At 42.4% G+C, this 16,097-nt stretch overlaps 1 protein-coding gene across 1 annotated transcript in view; it reads right to left on the bottom strand.

Annotated features, from left to right (window-relative positions):
• hdac5 (histone deacetylase 5) overlaps nucleotides 1-16,097 on the bottom strand; it is a 108,389-nt gene that overhangs the window by 68,527 nt on the left and 23,765 nt on the right. Inside the window, exons 6-8 of the mRNA XM_084070916.1 lie at nucleotides 13,346-13,460; nucleotides 8,005-8,096; nucleotides 7,162-7,293 (exon numbers count right to left, since the gene is read on the bottom strand). Coding sequence (XP_083927042.1) covers nucleotides 7,162-7,293; nucleotides 8,005-8,096; nucleotides 13,346-13,460 — 339 coding nt within the window. The remainder of the gene's footprint in view (nucleotides 1-7,161; nucleotides 7,294-8,004; nucleotides 8,097-13,345; nucleotides 13,461-16,097) is intronic.

The raw sequence follows: 16,097 nt of genomic DNA, 5'->3' as shown, positions 1-16,097 counted from the left end.
CATCACACACAGTGACAGGACATCACACACAGTGACAGGACATCACACACAGTGACAGGACATCACACACAGTGACAGGACATCACACACAGTCTCTGACAGGACATCACACACAGTGACAGGACATCACACACAGTCTCTGACAGGACATCACACACAGTGACAGGACATCACACACAGTGACAGGACATCACACACAGTCTCTGACAGGACATCACACACAGTGACAGGACATCACACACAGTGACAGGACATCACACACAGTCTCTGACAGGACATCACACACAGTCTCTGACAGGACATCACACACAGTCTCTGACAGGACATCACACACAGTCTCTGACAGGACATCACACACAGTCTCTGACAGGACATCACACACAGTGACAGGACATCACACACAGTCTCTGACAGGACATCACACACAGTCTCTGACAGGACATCACACACAGTCTCTGACAGGACATCACACACAGTCTCTGACAGGACATCACACACAGTGACAGGACATCACACACAGTCTCTGACAGGACATCACACACAGTCTCTGACAGGACATCACACACAGTCTCTGACAGGACGTCACACACAGTCTCTGACAGGACATCACACACAGTCTCTGACAGGACATCACACACAGTCTCTGACAGGACATCACACACAGTCTCTGACAGGACATCACACACAGACAGTGACAGGACATCACACACAGTGACAGGACATCACACACAGTGACAGGACATCACACACAGTGACAGGACATCACACACAGTCTCTGACAGGACATCACACACAGTGACAGGACATCACACACAGTGACAGGACATCACAGACTGTCTCTGACAGGACATCACACACAGTGACAGGACATCACACACAGTGACAGGACATCACACACAGTGACAGGACATCACACACAGTGACAGGACATCACAGACTGTCTCTGACAGGACATCACAGACTGTCTCTGACAGGACGTCACAGACAGTCGATGGAGGACGATATTTGAAATGGTCGGCGAGTGAACAGATCGTTAAGCATTTCACATCGCACAAGTTTCTCTCTTGAAATCGGGCTAAATATATCGTTGTGATTCTCGCACGATTGATTGCTCGGCGACAGGGGTTCACTGATTACAAGATGTTTCACCACGATGTGATCCTGACCCAAAACATTCATTTGTTTTTATTCCAAACGTCTCATGAAAACGTGACAGGCTCCCGTGATATGCACAGTGTTGCCGTGTCTGCTTATTATAAGCGAGTTGCTTGTAAAAAATATTGGTGGTTGCGTTTCTTTTTAGCTTATTTCCAAAGTGTAGTTGCTTATTTGGCTTTATTTCTTAATGTTGTTTTTTTCCTTTGAAAATAGTTGCGACGCGTTGTGATCTTGTAGATCGGCTATTTTATTTGTATATAGGTTTAAAGTGCTCATGCAGCCTATAGTCGCTTTAGTTGGGCTTGTTTTCATAGACCTGGTTGCTTATTTCTCGCACAAAACCTGGCAATACTGTTCAGAGATCCATACGTGCGTGTCTCACACACACACACACACACACACACACACACACACACACACACACACACACACACACACACACACACACACACACACACACACACACACACACACACACACACACACACACACACACACACACACACGGTATGACTACTTTGCTCGCAAAGCTCGACAATTTGTTTCTCAAAGAAGAGAAAGATCAAGTCTATGAAGCTTACTCGAGCTTCGATCGGATAACGAGAGACAACAGCGTGTCCATGGCAGACTATATCATTGATTTTGAGCAACGCTATTCTCGGATGCGGAAGTACAAAATGGAGCTTCCCGACGCAGTGTTGGCCTTCAAACTACTGGATGCTGCTTGCTTGGACATGAAAGATCGCCGGTTAGCTCTCACAGCATGTACAGATCTAACGTTTGCGTCCATGAAGTCAGCATTGAAGAGGATATTCGGAGGAAAGACGGCAGCCTCCAGCATGGGAATCAATCAGGATACTGCGTTTGTTACGGCGGAGCAGAGACTACAGAAAGGCACGTCTCAAAAAGCCTCAAAAGGATCAACAGAGGACGCCAGTGCCTGGTGGCACAAATCCTTTGGATAGGTATACGGTCGTAGATCAAAGTGCGCTGTCTGTCAATCAACTTTTCATTGGGCAAAAGATTGTCCGAATGAAAGTGAGTACGTCAAGATAACTGAAGAAACTGAGAGTAATACAGATGCGTTAGAGGAGTGCAACATTACTCTGTGCGCTAAAGCATTGGTTCTCAAAGTGGGGTCCGGGGACCCCCAGGGGTCCTTGAGGGAGTTCCAGTGGGTCCCCAGCTAAATGATAGATTAGGCACCAAATGGACCCTTATGGATCTGTAACTCTGAGAGTGTACAAATGGAACCAAATGGACCCTAACGGGTCCATTTGGTTCCATTTGTACACGCTCAGAGGTACATTGACATAGATTTTACAATATAAACTGCGGTCCAAGTGATAGAAATGCCATTAAATGGGGGTCTGTAGCCTAATGCATGTCAAACTGGGGGTCCTTGAAATTAAAATGGTTGAGAATCACTGCTAGAGCCGTAAAAATCTTCTCTTATGGGGGTCCCTGGCATATCTTTTGAAATGGGGGTCTGCGGGCTAATAAGTGTCAATTTGGGGGTCCTTGACATGAAAAAGTTTGAGAACCACAGAGCTAAAGAGCCCGCCAGTGGAGCGCAAGTATCACCCACAGCAGCAGAGATCTTTATGACAGAGTGTTTTGGTTCAGCAATAATAGATACTGCATGCACACGCACCGTGTGTGGGCAGGGGTGGCTAGATGGTTACGTCACTAAACTGAGCCAGAACAAGTTAACTCATTGAGTGCCATTAACGTGTTTCACGTGTTTTTACCGCTATGGCGCTTGGTGCCATTAACGTGTTTGACGTGTTTTTGAAAAAATAGTAAAAAAAAAAAAAAACATTTTTTTTTTTTGGAAAAACATGTTCAGAACCCAAGATATCATCATCTGAAGATCTGCAGCTCCATCCACTTTAACTTAACTTAACTTTAACTTAGAACTTAGAACTGAAAATAGGCTGTATCTCACTTCCTAAGCACTTTTTGTTTTCTGTGAAAAAAACTCTGGCACTTTTCAGAATCAATTCTGAAATAATTCTGGCAATCCTGGCACTCAATGAGTTAAGTGATATACAACAAAAATGAAAAACTCAGTCATAGACCATTTAAGTTTGGAGATGGAAAAGTGGTCTACTCCACTAAAAGTTTGAAAACTCCTGCTAAAATTGGACAGACCAGATAGATGTCACATTGAAACTGAGGTAGTTCCAGTTGATGTTCCACTGCTTTTAAGCAAAGCCTCAATGAAAAGAGCAGGGACAGTACTGGACATGGAACATGACAGTGCAGTGATGTTCAACAAACCTGTAAAACTTGACTTCACAAGCTCTGGTCATTATTGTGTGAACATAATAGACAACAAAAGTGAGAAAAGTCCTGGCAGCTACAGAGGACAACATTCCTGAAGAAAAAAAAGAAAGTCAATATGAGGATGAAAGTCAAAGTGAGGAGATACTGATCATTTCAGAGAACATGAGCTCAGCTACTAAACAGAACATGTTATTGAAGCTCCATAAACAATTTGGCCATGCCTCCGCTGACAGATTACAGAAGCTTCTAAAAAGTTCAGGTAACAATGATGCTTGAATGTGTTGTCATTCTACAAAAGATTGTAAGTGAATGTGAAATATGCCAAAGATACAGCAAACCTAAGCCCAAGCCTGCTGTTGGCCTACCACTAGCATCTCAGTACAATGAGACTGTAGCTGTAGACCTGCGTGAACTTGAACCGGGAGTGTGGTACCTCCACATTATTGATCAGTTCACACGCTTCAGTGCAGGCAGCATTCTGACTAGTCTCGCGTCACCAGACTACTATTCCACAATCTCTGAATGCTATATAGAGTCTGGAACTCCACTTCCCGAAAGCTGTGTAACGGAAGTTGTTCAGACCGGAAAGACATTCGACCAATCACGACGCGGTGCCCGCGGACCTGTAGTCCCAGTGGAAACAGAACCGAGGCGGAAGCATAGTCATAGGAGCGGTAGATTCATGTTATTTGTGCGAGGATTGTTTATCACAGAAAACTGAGAAAGGTATCATGGAATTAACGTGGAAAAAACTGTGAAAGAAGACACTAGTAGACATAAACGATGTTTATGAGATTCGTTGATTCCAGTCGGACTCCTTTGCGCCACTGCACAATGCTGAAACGGACGTGGGTAGGGGAGGGGCATCCGCTTTCCCCTTAAGCATGATCAGAGCTTCCGAGTCCCAGACTGTATGCCGGAAACATTTGTAAGTTGTGGGAGGCAACAGTCTGGTAACATGAGACTACATTCTGACCACAAAGAGGTCTTCAGAAATTGTGAAACACTTTGTTCACGACTGGATAAGTGTTCATGGCCCCCCCCAAAAATGTTTCTGATAATGGGGGCGAGTTTAATAATGATGAGGTAAGAGATATGGCAGAACATTTTAATATGTAAATAAAGACGACAGCAGCCTACAGCCCATGGAGCAATGGACTTTTAGAGAGTCACAAGTCAACCAAACTCTTACTGAGGTCATACAGAAAGTAAAGGCAAGCAACGGTTGTGGCTGGAGCACTGCAATGGACTGGGCTCTAATGGCAAAGAACACTATGCAAAGTGTCCATGGATACGGTCCTCATCCGCTAGTGTTTGGTCAGAATCCCAAGCTGCCCTCTGTACTAACTGATAAACCCCCAGCTTTAGAGGGAGAACTACAAAAAGTGAATGGGTTGTGAAAAGACACATCACTGCTTTGCATGCAGCAAGAAGGGCTTTTTACAGAAGCAGAATGTTCAGAGAGAATACGCAGGGCTCTGCGGAAACAAACACGTCACACTGATGGAAAAATATGAAAGTGGAGATCGAGTATATTAGTCAGGGGATATTAAAAAAGTCTTGGAATAAATTCCTTACCAAAAAAAATCTTCACCAATGTGTTTGTAAAGGTGTCTAGTAACACATCTCACAAAGACTGAAATTCAGTATCCATAGGAGAATCTTTGACAGCTCCTTAAAGTTGTGGTACCCACCATAACCTTGGTTAAAAAAATATCCCCCCAAAAAAACTAAATTTAATTCTGTTTTAAGTAGCATGTGAGGTGTCAAACTAGGGTGTTTTAATGATTCTGAATCCATTGCAATCATTTGTTTTGCACCAAAACCACTCCTAAAAACAGCCCAATCTCAATGGGCTTTTTACACAAAAAGTATACATGGCTATGGCCGTTTTTAGCCCAAGGAGTGGTTTTGGTGCAAAACAAATGATTGCAATGGATTCAGAATCATAAAAACACCATAGTTTGACCCCTCACATGCTACTTAAAACAGAATTAAATTTAGATTTTTTTTTAACCAAGGTTATGGTGGGTACCCCAACTTTAAGGAGCTGTCAAAGATTCTCCTAGGGATACTGAATTTCAGTCTTTGTGAGATGTGTTACTAGACACCTTTACAAACACATCGGTGAAGATTTTTTTTGGTAAGGAATTTATTCCAAGATTGGAAAATATTCTGCTAATATCCCCTGACTATATTACAAGAGAGTGGATTGTCCTGAGTGGAAAGGACCAGGAGTTGTCATCGGTCGAGACGGTGCAGTGATTTTTTGTCAGACATGGAGGAACATGCGTTAGAGAGCATCGGCTCAGACTGAGGAAAGTGAACGCCGAAAATGACACAAACATTGAGCAAGGACAGGACAATGACATGGAGGTCACAGAAGACAGCATACCTGTGGTGCAACAGGGACCGAGACAAATGGAGACAACAACACAAATGGATGATAGCGTGCGAAATGAAACGGGACACGCAACTGATAATACAGATTAGGGCTGACCCAAATAACTTGAATATTCGAAGCTTCGTTCGATGGCACATGATTCGAACTTTTTTTTCAAAAATCGAGTAATTGGCCGTTTTTTTAAATTTGATTATTTTTTCTCCAAACATGTACAAATGCAAAATATAAAGTGCTTGCCCCAAATGTTAACTAGGTGTCCGGAGTATTTGTGCAATGTATTAGTCCATATTTTTGAATAAAGAAGTGTTTTAATCCCGTCTGTGGACGAACGCCATTTTCCCCCATCGTTTAATTCCTGTTTACAGTGAGTGTAATTCCGGCTTTCACCGGACGCGCCTCGTCACTACCGCCCATTGGGAACTTCCGACAGAATCAGTCACAGGCGGGATTTAAACACTTCTTAATTGACAAATGTAAAAAAAATGTAAACCTGCTGGACTGTTGAAATAGTCAAATGTATAAGCAGCAAGCTAACTATGTGATATGTTGTTTGTTGGTGGGGAAAAAAGAACAGGGCTACTATACAAATGTGTGTGTAGCCTAATGTGATACTGTAATCTATCTGCAAATTGCAATAAAGGCGCAGATGTGACACCCACAAGTGTATGTGCACAATGCTGATGTTATTCATTTTATTTGATGCATTTGCATTGAGAGTCCAAATCCATAATGTGTTTTGTGTTCAAATGATAGTAATAATAGTTACTTAGTCACGCCACCAGGGGGAGTAATCGCCCTTGGGTGACGCCATGGTTTTGTGTGATATTATGGACCACAAGGCTTCCGTCCCTCAGACAGACTCCACCCGGCTTTGAAGAACACCCTAACGCAGTGGTTCTCATGTCAAGGACCCCCAAATTGACACTTATTAGCCCGCGGACCCCCATTTGAAAAGACATGCCAGGGACCCCCATAAGAGAAGGTTTTCTAGCAGTGATTCTCAACCATTTTAATGTCAAGGACCCCCAGTTTGACATGTATTAGGCTACGGACCCCCATTTAATGGCATTTATACCTCTGGGACCCGAATGTATATTATAAAATCAATGTTAATTAACGGGTCCATTTGGTTCCATTTGTACACTCTCAGAGTTACAGACCCATAAGGGTCCATTTGGTTCCTGTCCATCATTTAGCTGGGGACCCCCTGGAACCCCCTCAAGTACCCCTGGGGGTCCCCGGACCCCACTTTGAGAACCAATGGATTAGAGGAGGTGCAGTGCATTGATTAGGAGGAGGAGGTGCAGTACCAGTGATGTCCACAGCTCTCCTCCTGAACGTATTGATGACGGTTCCGTCTTTCCGTCGGAGGAGAGGAGAACTGCGTCGCTCGGCAACCTTCTGTTTGAGGCGGGACTTCACCTTTAAGTTAGGCTCCGACGCTGGCCGAGAGACACAGAGATACACAGAGATAGAGAGAGAGAGAGAGAGAGGCTCAGATTGCTTTCCAAACTGTGCAGGAGTTTCGTATCATTATCCAATCCAATCCACTTTATTTATATATGTATTTATATAGCACGTTTCACAACCAGGGTTTACAAAGTGCTGTCACAGAAAATCATGCAAAATACACTGTTAAAATATGCTAAAAAACACACAGAAAACACCAGCAAAGACACACAAAGAACAATAAGACATACAGTAGACCACAGAAACTCTCAAACGGGGTTAAAATGCCAAAGGTATAAAGATGTGTCTTAAGCCCAGATTTAAAAGTCTCAATGGTGGGGGCCCTTTTAACATGGGGGGGGGGGGCGCGCATTCCATAGTGAGGGGGCTATGGCAGCAAAGGCTTGGTCGCCTCTGGTCTTTAACTTGGTGGTCTATTAGAAATATATAAGCGGCATTGTGCTCAACAAATCCCCAAAGCATAGCGACTTTGACAGACAGGGTTAGGGTTAGGGACAGACAGGGGGGTAAAATGTATCCGTTTGATGCAAAAACATGATTTTTGGGGGGATCAGTCTCTCAAAATGAAATACAAGTGATCTCAGGAGTGCCGTGACAACGTAATAGGCTGCAAACTTTCTACTTATTATTGTTATAATTATTATTATTATTATGATTATTATTATTATTATTCATGTTCTCACCAGTCTTCCGTAGAGGGAAGTCATCACGGCTCTCATAGTTGCCCAGCAGGGGGGGCAGTTGGTAGGAAGAGCCCTGATCCAACGCTGTGCCCCTGAAACACGCACACGCACACACACACACAAACACGCACACGCACACGCACGCACACGCACGCACACACGCACACACGCACACACACACACACACACACACACGTACACACACACACACACACACACACACACACACACACACACACACACACACACACACACACACACACGTACACACACACACACACACACACACACACACACACAAATATAAAACCATCAGTACTAGAGGTCCTGGTAGGACATAAAACCATCAGTACTAGAGGTCCTGGTAGGACATAAAACCATCAGTACTAGAGGTCCCGGTAGGACATAAAACCATCAGTACTAGAGGTCCTGGTAGGACATAAAACCAGCAGTACTAGAGGTCCTGGTAGCTAGAAATGGTAATTGGTAATAGTAATTAGTCCTGTTAACCCATTAAAACCGGAAAAGCATCTGTGTCATTTTATAGTTTAGTTAGATACCGTATGGAGCACATTGGTTGGCTATTAAAAAATAATAGATATACAAGCTCAGTAGATCTGCTATTTTTGAAAAATCGTTAATATTTGTGCAAATCTATGAATATATATTTTAAAGCCAAAATGATTTACTCAAATCTTTGCTTCCGGGGGTCCCTGGAACAAAACATTTTGAGGTGGGGGTCCCTGGAACAAAACATTTTGAGGTGGGGGTCCCTGGAACAAAACATTTTGAGGTGGGGGTCCGTGGCCAAATACATTTAATTTTGGGTGTCCTTGACATGAAAAAGTTTGAGAGCCACTGATATTATAGAAAGAAGAAGAAGTCCACACACTTTTGAAGCTCCAGCGACCAGTTTTATTTTTAAGCTCACAGCGTTACAACGTTTCCACCCCTTCGGGTCTTCGTCAGGTATGAGGAGTGCAGAGGTAGGCAGGCTAAAGTAGGGAGCAAACAATCAGAGTCCCAGCTGTGTCGGGGATAATAGATACACCCTCCCCCCATCTTAAGGGGACAGTTTACAAAGTTTATAAACAGTATCATGAGAAACAGTTATTTTGTAGAAAAATAGAAATTCAGTTCATCTTTAGGAAAAATTCATCTTTAGAAAAAATGCATTCATTCTAGAAAATTAGAAATTCAGTAATTCTAATTCATTTTTAGAGAAAAATTAGAAAATCATTCATTTGTGACATGATGTAGTGACATAATGCAGTACAGTACAGTTTTAAGAGGCAACATAGCCAAAGGACTAATTATAATTAAGCAGTACATGGGTGTTTTATGGGATCCCAAAAAAGACACATTAGGAAATAGAGCAAAAGTTTAGCAGCTCCAAAAGAACATCACTCAAGGCCTAGATGCACAGGGAAGGCATAGACAAAGACAATATAATACAAAAGGGAAAAAAGAGAAAAACATTTTTAAAACATTTTTTAAACAAACAAAAAGGGAAAAAAGAAAGCTATTAAAGAAAAGGTTTAACGTCAAACTCCTCATTCAGCCCATGAGGGGCCATGGTATTCAGAGTATATATATAGAAAGATTCTCGTTGCAGTAAAAGAGACGTCAGCATTACTGACCAAAACACGAGAGGAGATGACGGTCATCGCTGCCCGCCTTGACACTGTATACACAGACAAAAATGCATTGTCTGAAATTAAGAAAGAGATCGAACTTTTAAAAAACAAAACCTACGATGAACTGCTAATCAAGAAAAGAAAGAAGTTCACCAGAGACACCAAGGACTACAGGACCGAGAATGTCTACTTCTGGAGGAAACCCACGACACCGGATCCGGCACCAGACGGAGTCCCATCGTCGCAGAGCAACCCCCAACATGGTCGCCCCCCACTACCACTACCACCATCTTCTTGGCCTTCCTCCTCCTCCGTCGATTCTGATGCCAACAGTCGGGGTGTCCCTTTTTTAGGAGAACCCACCCGGCGTCAGCAACGAGGCGGCACAAAAGGACGAGGTCGGGGTCGGAGACACAGCAGAAACAACCAGCACGCGTCAGACGACTCCGAAGAAGTCTACACAAGAGACCGCTCACACTACACCCGGTCCAGCAAGAAAACACGGTAATGAACTTTTCATCAAAGCCTTTGACTGATTTGGCCAGATCGGCTCTGAATAAAGGGCTGTCCTTTTCACCCACTGCCACCACCAATGACTTTGAAACCTACATTGATTTTCAAAAATTATTTCGAACACTAAGGCTCAGAGAACTTTTTCATCCTACTATTGCCAACTTTTCTTATTCCAGTACTTCTAATGTGTCCAATATGGCACATAGTGATGTGGTTCCAGCCATTACTGAACCAATGGGTCAGTTCGACACCCCTATGGTCAATAAAGCTGTGTTTAAAAAGAAATCTATGTATATGCCTCCCAGAAATAGAAATGCCTCCCTTGAAACGTACTGTTGTATGGTTGAACACGATGTGCAATGTGCTCTGAAAAAGAAACGTGATTTTAAAACCTTTAACAATTTGTCTAAAGCTGAAAGAGAATGTCTTAATGATCTACGCAAAGATGCCACCATTGTCATAAAATCTGCCGACAAAGGTGGCAGTGTGGTCATTCAAAATGCTACTGATTACAGCTGTGAAATTATGAGACAACTTAACGATACCATTTTCTATAGAAAACTGCCCTCTGATCCCACAGTTCAATTCAGAGCACATGCACATGACAAACTTGATTTTTGGTTTAAAAATGGGGAACTCAGTAAAGATGAACATGCCTTTATGAAAACTGATCACCCTGTTATACCTGTTATTTATACCCTTCCCAAGGTCCATAACTCTCAAACTGTCCCTTTAGTTGGTAGACCAATAGTGAGTGGAATTGGCTCTCTCACTAATAACGACTCCACTTTTGTGGACCATTTACTAAAACCTTGGGTAATAACTCTGTCATCGTACACTAAAGATTCTATAGATTTTATCAACAAACTGAAAGCTATTGATGTATCCTCTGATTGTCTTCTAGCTACTTTTGATGTGTCCAGCCTATATTTCAGCATTCCCCACAGTGGTGGCATTGAGGCTGTGAATTATTTTCTCAGACAGAGATCCCTCTGACAAACCCAGCACTACTTGTATTAGTGAGCTTACAGAACTTGTGCTTACTTCTAACTATTTTAAATAAAAAAATGATTTCTATCTTCAAATCAACGGGACTGCAATGGGCAGCACCATGGCCCCTAACTATGCCAATTTGTATATGGGTCTGTTTGAGCTCTCTTATGTACTTGACTCTGAGGTGAACCCCTACTATTCCCACATACTCAGCTATCAGAGATATGTTGATGACATTTTTATTGTGTGGAATGGTACATCTGAAAACTTGGACTTGTTCCACAATTACTTAAATTCATGTACTGAACCCTTGAAGTTCACTCTTGAACATAGTGACTCCCACATAAGTTTTCTAGATGTTTTAGTAACCAAAAAAGGAGGTTCCCTACAGACAGATTTATACCGGAAGCCCACCGACAGGAACACTTTACTTCATGGTGACAGCTTCCACCCTGGTCACCTCATTAGAAGCCTTCCCATTAGCCAGTTCCACAGGGCTAGAAGGATCTGTAGCACAGACGAAGGTTACCAGACACAAGCAACTGATTTAACGAACCGTTTTCTGTCACAAGGGTACAAACCTGAATGGGTTCACACTGCATCTAAGCGTTTTGAATCACACAAGAAGAGTGTTTGAACCCAGTTAAACGTTCTAAACAAAAAAACATTTCTCCTCTTTGTATTACTAGATATTCTCCTATGGGTGCTGAGTTTAGAAAGATCCTCTACAAACATTGGCACATTGTTGACACTGACCCTAAACTAAAAGTGGTCTTTAAAGATCCCCCGAAGTTGGTTTTTAAACGCTCCCCTAACTTAAGGGACCAACTCATACGCTCCTACACCCCCTCCACCACCCCCTCTACCTTTTTATCAAACATTTCTGCTGGTAATTATAAATGCTCAAATTGTGCTCAATGTAGCTATACCTCTAAATGTCAGTTTTTTACTCACCCTCACAGTGGGAAACAGCTGCCCATAAAAGGAGTGATTACATGTTCCACAACTTTTGTTGTTTACCTGATAAAATGTCCTTGTGGACTTGCATATGTGGGCAAAACCAGTAGAGCCCTACGTACCCGCATAAGTGAACACAGAAGTAACATTAGGAGTGGGGATGAACGAAACCCAGTAGCAGCTCATTTCAACAAAATGGGACACAGTATTGCATCTTTACGCTACGGGGGTATAGAGAAGGTGGATAGGCCCCCTCGAGGAGAATCGACTTTTACTGCAACGAGAATCTTTCTATATATATACTCTGAATACCATGGCCCCTCATGGGCTGAATGAGGAGTTTGACGTTAAACCTTTTCTTTAATAGCTTTCTTTTTTCCCTTTTTGTTTGTTTAAAAAATGTTTTAAAAATGTTTTTCTCTTTTTTCCCTTTTGTATTATATTGTCTTTGTCTATGCCTTCCCTGTGCATCTAGGCCTTGAGTGATGTTCTTTTGGAGCTGCTAAACTTTTGCTCTATTTCCTAATGTGTCTTTTTTGGGATCCCATAAAACACCCATGTACTGCTTAATTATAATTAGTCCTTTGGCTATGTTGCCTCTTAAAACTGTACTGTACTGCATTATGTCACTACATCATGTCACAAATGAATGATTTTCTAATTTTTCTCTAAAAATGAATTAGAATTACTGAATTTCTAATTTTCTAGAATGAATGCATTTTTTCTAAAGATGAATTTTTCCTAAAGATGAACTGAATTTCTATTTTTCTACAAAATAACTGTTTCTCATGATACTGTTTATAAACTTTGTAAACTGTCCCCTTAAGATGGGGGGAGGGTGTGTCTATTATCCCCGACACAGCTGGGACTCTGATTGTTTGCTCCCTACTTTAGCCTGCCTACCTCTGCACTCCTCATACCTGACGAAGACCCGAAGGGGTCGAAACGTTGTAACGCTGTGAGCTTAAAAATAAAACTGGCCGCTGGAGCTTCAAAAGTGTGTGGACTTCTTCTTCTTTCTATGGTGTGTATTTTTGAGTCCAGCACCTGCAAATTTTCATAGAGATGTGCGTGCTTCCCTTTTTGTTCTGAGCCACTGATATTATAACAACGTATTGTTTTTCAGAAAACTGTTAGGATTTAGAAGACATTAAATGTCTTCTAAATCCTAACAGTTTTCTAAAAAACAATATAAAATGGGCCTCAGGTCAGGGTTAAGGTTCATTAGTAATGGTTCTTACCAACAGTTGTGGTTGTAGGAATGGTTCAGTCCAGAATGGTTCAGTCCAACCGGGTCCTTTTTATTGAGTAGAAACTCCTGTAGTTTTAGCTTGACTTCAGTACTGGCTATGGCACCTAGAGAGAGAGAGAGACACACACACACACACACACACACACACACACACACACACACACACACACACACACACACACACACACACACACACACACACACACACACACACACACACACACACACACACACACACACACACACACACACACACACACACACACACACACACACAGTTTAGTGTTGAGAACAGTGTTCATGTGTTTAGTGTTGAGAACAGTGTTCATGTCTACTAAAAATACAAATATGACGGAAAATGTCTTTTTTTTACAAAAATTAAAATCAAAACTAAGCTATGACTAAATATGTTGACAATTTAGTCAACAAATACAACCTAGACTAACATGTTATGGACTAATAACTTAGTTTCATAGGCAACATAACATAAATATACATTACTACATGTTTTGTGTTATACAACAATTCAAATAATTAGATTACATTAAATGAAAGACGTAGAGGAGGCAGTAAAGAGCCTAAAAGGGCATCGATAACATCCCAGCAGAGCTTTGGAAGCATGGAGGGCAAGAAAGTATAATAGCACTGACACACATCTGCCAAAAAATATGGGAAACCAAGCAGTGGCCCCAAAAATCTCTAACCCAATCTCTAATTATCCCCATCCCCAAGAAAGGGAATTCAAGAGAGTGCCAAAACTACAGAACCATCAGCCTTATCTGTCACGCTAGCAAAGTAATGCTGCGGTTCATCTTGAACAGACTGAGGAACAGGCAGGATTCAGACCAAAAAGGAGCACCACTGAACAGATCTTCAATGTCAGGCTACTGATTGAGAAGCACCTTCAGCACCAGCACGACCTGTACCTCAACTTCATTGACTTAAAAAAAAAGCCTTTGCCCGTGTGTGGCATCATGAAGGGTTATGGCAGGTGCTCAGAAACTACAACTTCAACAATAACATCATTCAGGTCATCCAAGCACTTTACACGGACTCAAGCAGTGCAGTTCTCATAAACAACAGCATGGGAGAACCTTTTAAAAACATCTGTCGTGTCTCCTCTCCCCTGTCCTATTTAACATCTTTCTGGAAAACATCATGGATGAAGCACTCCAAGAATTCCACACCTCCATATCCATCGGAGGAATAATAATAATACTAATAAACTTTATTTGTATAGCACCTTTCATGACATGAAATGCAGCGCAAAGTGCTTTACAGAGCAAGAATACAGTTACAGTTACAACCAATTTAACAATAAAGCAAACAAAAATAAAATAAAATAAAATAAAAGCAAAAGCATAAAACAACATTAAAATAGGCAATACAGTGAGGACTTAAAAATCAACCAACGAATCGGCTAAAAGCAAGAGTGAAGAAATAGGTCTTGAGCTGTGCTTTAAAGCTATCGACAGAGGCTGCCTGTCTTAGGTGTAATGGGAGTTTATTCCACACTGTTGGTCCGTAGAAGCAGAATGCTGCTTCACCGTATTTTTTATATGTCATTGTAGGCACCTCGAGTAGGTCAGCACTTGAAGACCTGAGGGTCCGGTTTGGAACATGTCTCTCTAGGCAGTCATAGATGTAGGAAGGTGCCAGACCATTTAGAGCTTTATAAACTATTACAATAATTTTAAAATCAATCCTAAAAACAACCGGGAGCCAGTGTAGTGAAGGGAAGACCCATCTCCAACCTCCGCTTCACTGACGACATCGACCTCATGGGGAAAAGCGAGGCCGAACTCCAGGAACTCACCACCAGACTGGAAGAGGCGGTGAAGAGCATGTGGCAGAGATAAGTGCAGAGAAAAGTAAGATCCTGGTCAACAGCCACAGCCATGTATCTCCAACGAAGATCACAATGAACGGGCAGACGCTGGAGGAAGTAAAGGACTTTAAGTACCTCGGGTCCTATGTGAGTGAAGATGGCAGCTCCACAAAAGAGATAAAAGCTAGAATTGGCCATTGCAAACATCAGCCACGACGAGACTGGCCAGTATTTGGAAAAGTAACACCATCAGCTTCTCAGTGAAGGTCAGACTTTACAAGTCCACGCCTTTATCTCCTCCAGGCTGGATTACTGCAATGCACTACTCATCGGGATCCCTAACAAGAGCCTCCAAAGGCTCCAATACATCCAAAACAGCGCTGCTAGGGTCCTGATGAGAGTGCGAAAATATGACCATATCACACCCACCCTCCGCTCACTTCACTGGCTCCCCATCTCCTTCAGGACCCAATACAAGATTTCCCTTCTCACCCATCAGTGCATTTACGGCAACGCCCCCCCCCCTACCTCAAAGAACTCCTCACCCCAAAACCTGCCACCCGAAGCCTCCGCTCCAACAACACCAACCTTCTTGTTGTCCCTGACACCAACCTCCGCACCATGGGGCGACCGGGCCTTCTGCCACACAGCCCCATGTCTGTGGAATGCCCTCCCAGACCACCTGAGAGCGCCACAGTCCACTGATGCTTTTAAAAATGGACTGAAAACCTACCTCTTTAAAAAAGCATTTTTCTAATTTTTCATGGACTTTGATTGTTTTTCGTATTAGTTTTAAATTCTAAATGTTGGCCCTTTTAGTTTAGCCTGGTTTATTGAAATCGTTTTGTTGCCTATGCTGCTTTTATGCTCTGCTTTTAATCTGTAGCACTCTGAGATTCGTGAGAATGTAAAG

The sequence above is a fragment of the Gymnoscopelus microlampas genome (assembly GCF_963454915.1).
Source record: "Gymnoscopelus microlampas genome assembly, chromosome: 11".
Classification (NCBI taxonomy): domain Eukaryota; kingdom Metazoa; phylum Chordata; class Actinopteri; order Myctophiformes; family Myctophidae; genus Gymnoscopelus; species Gymnoscopelus microlampas.
Note: the sequence above shows the minus strand (reverse complement) of the source record. Positions and strands in the feature narration are given on the sequence as shown.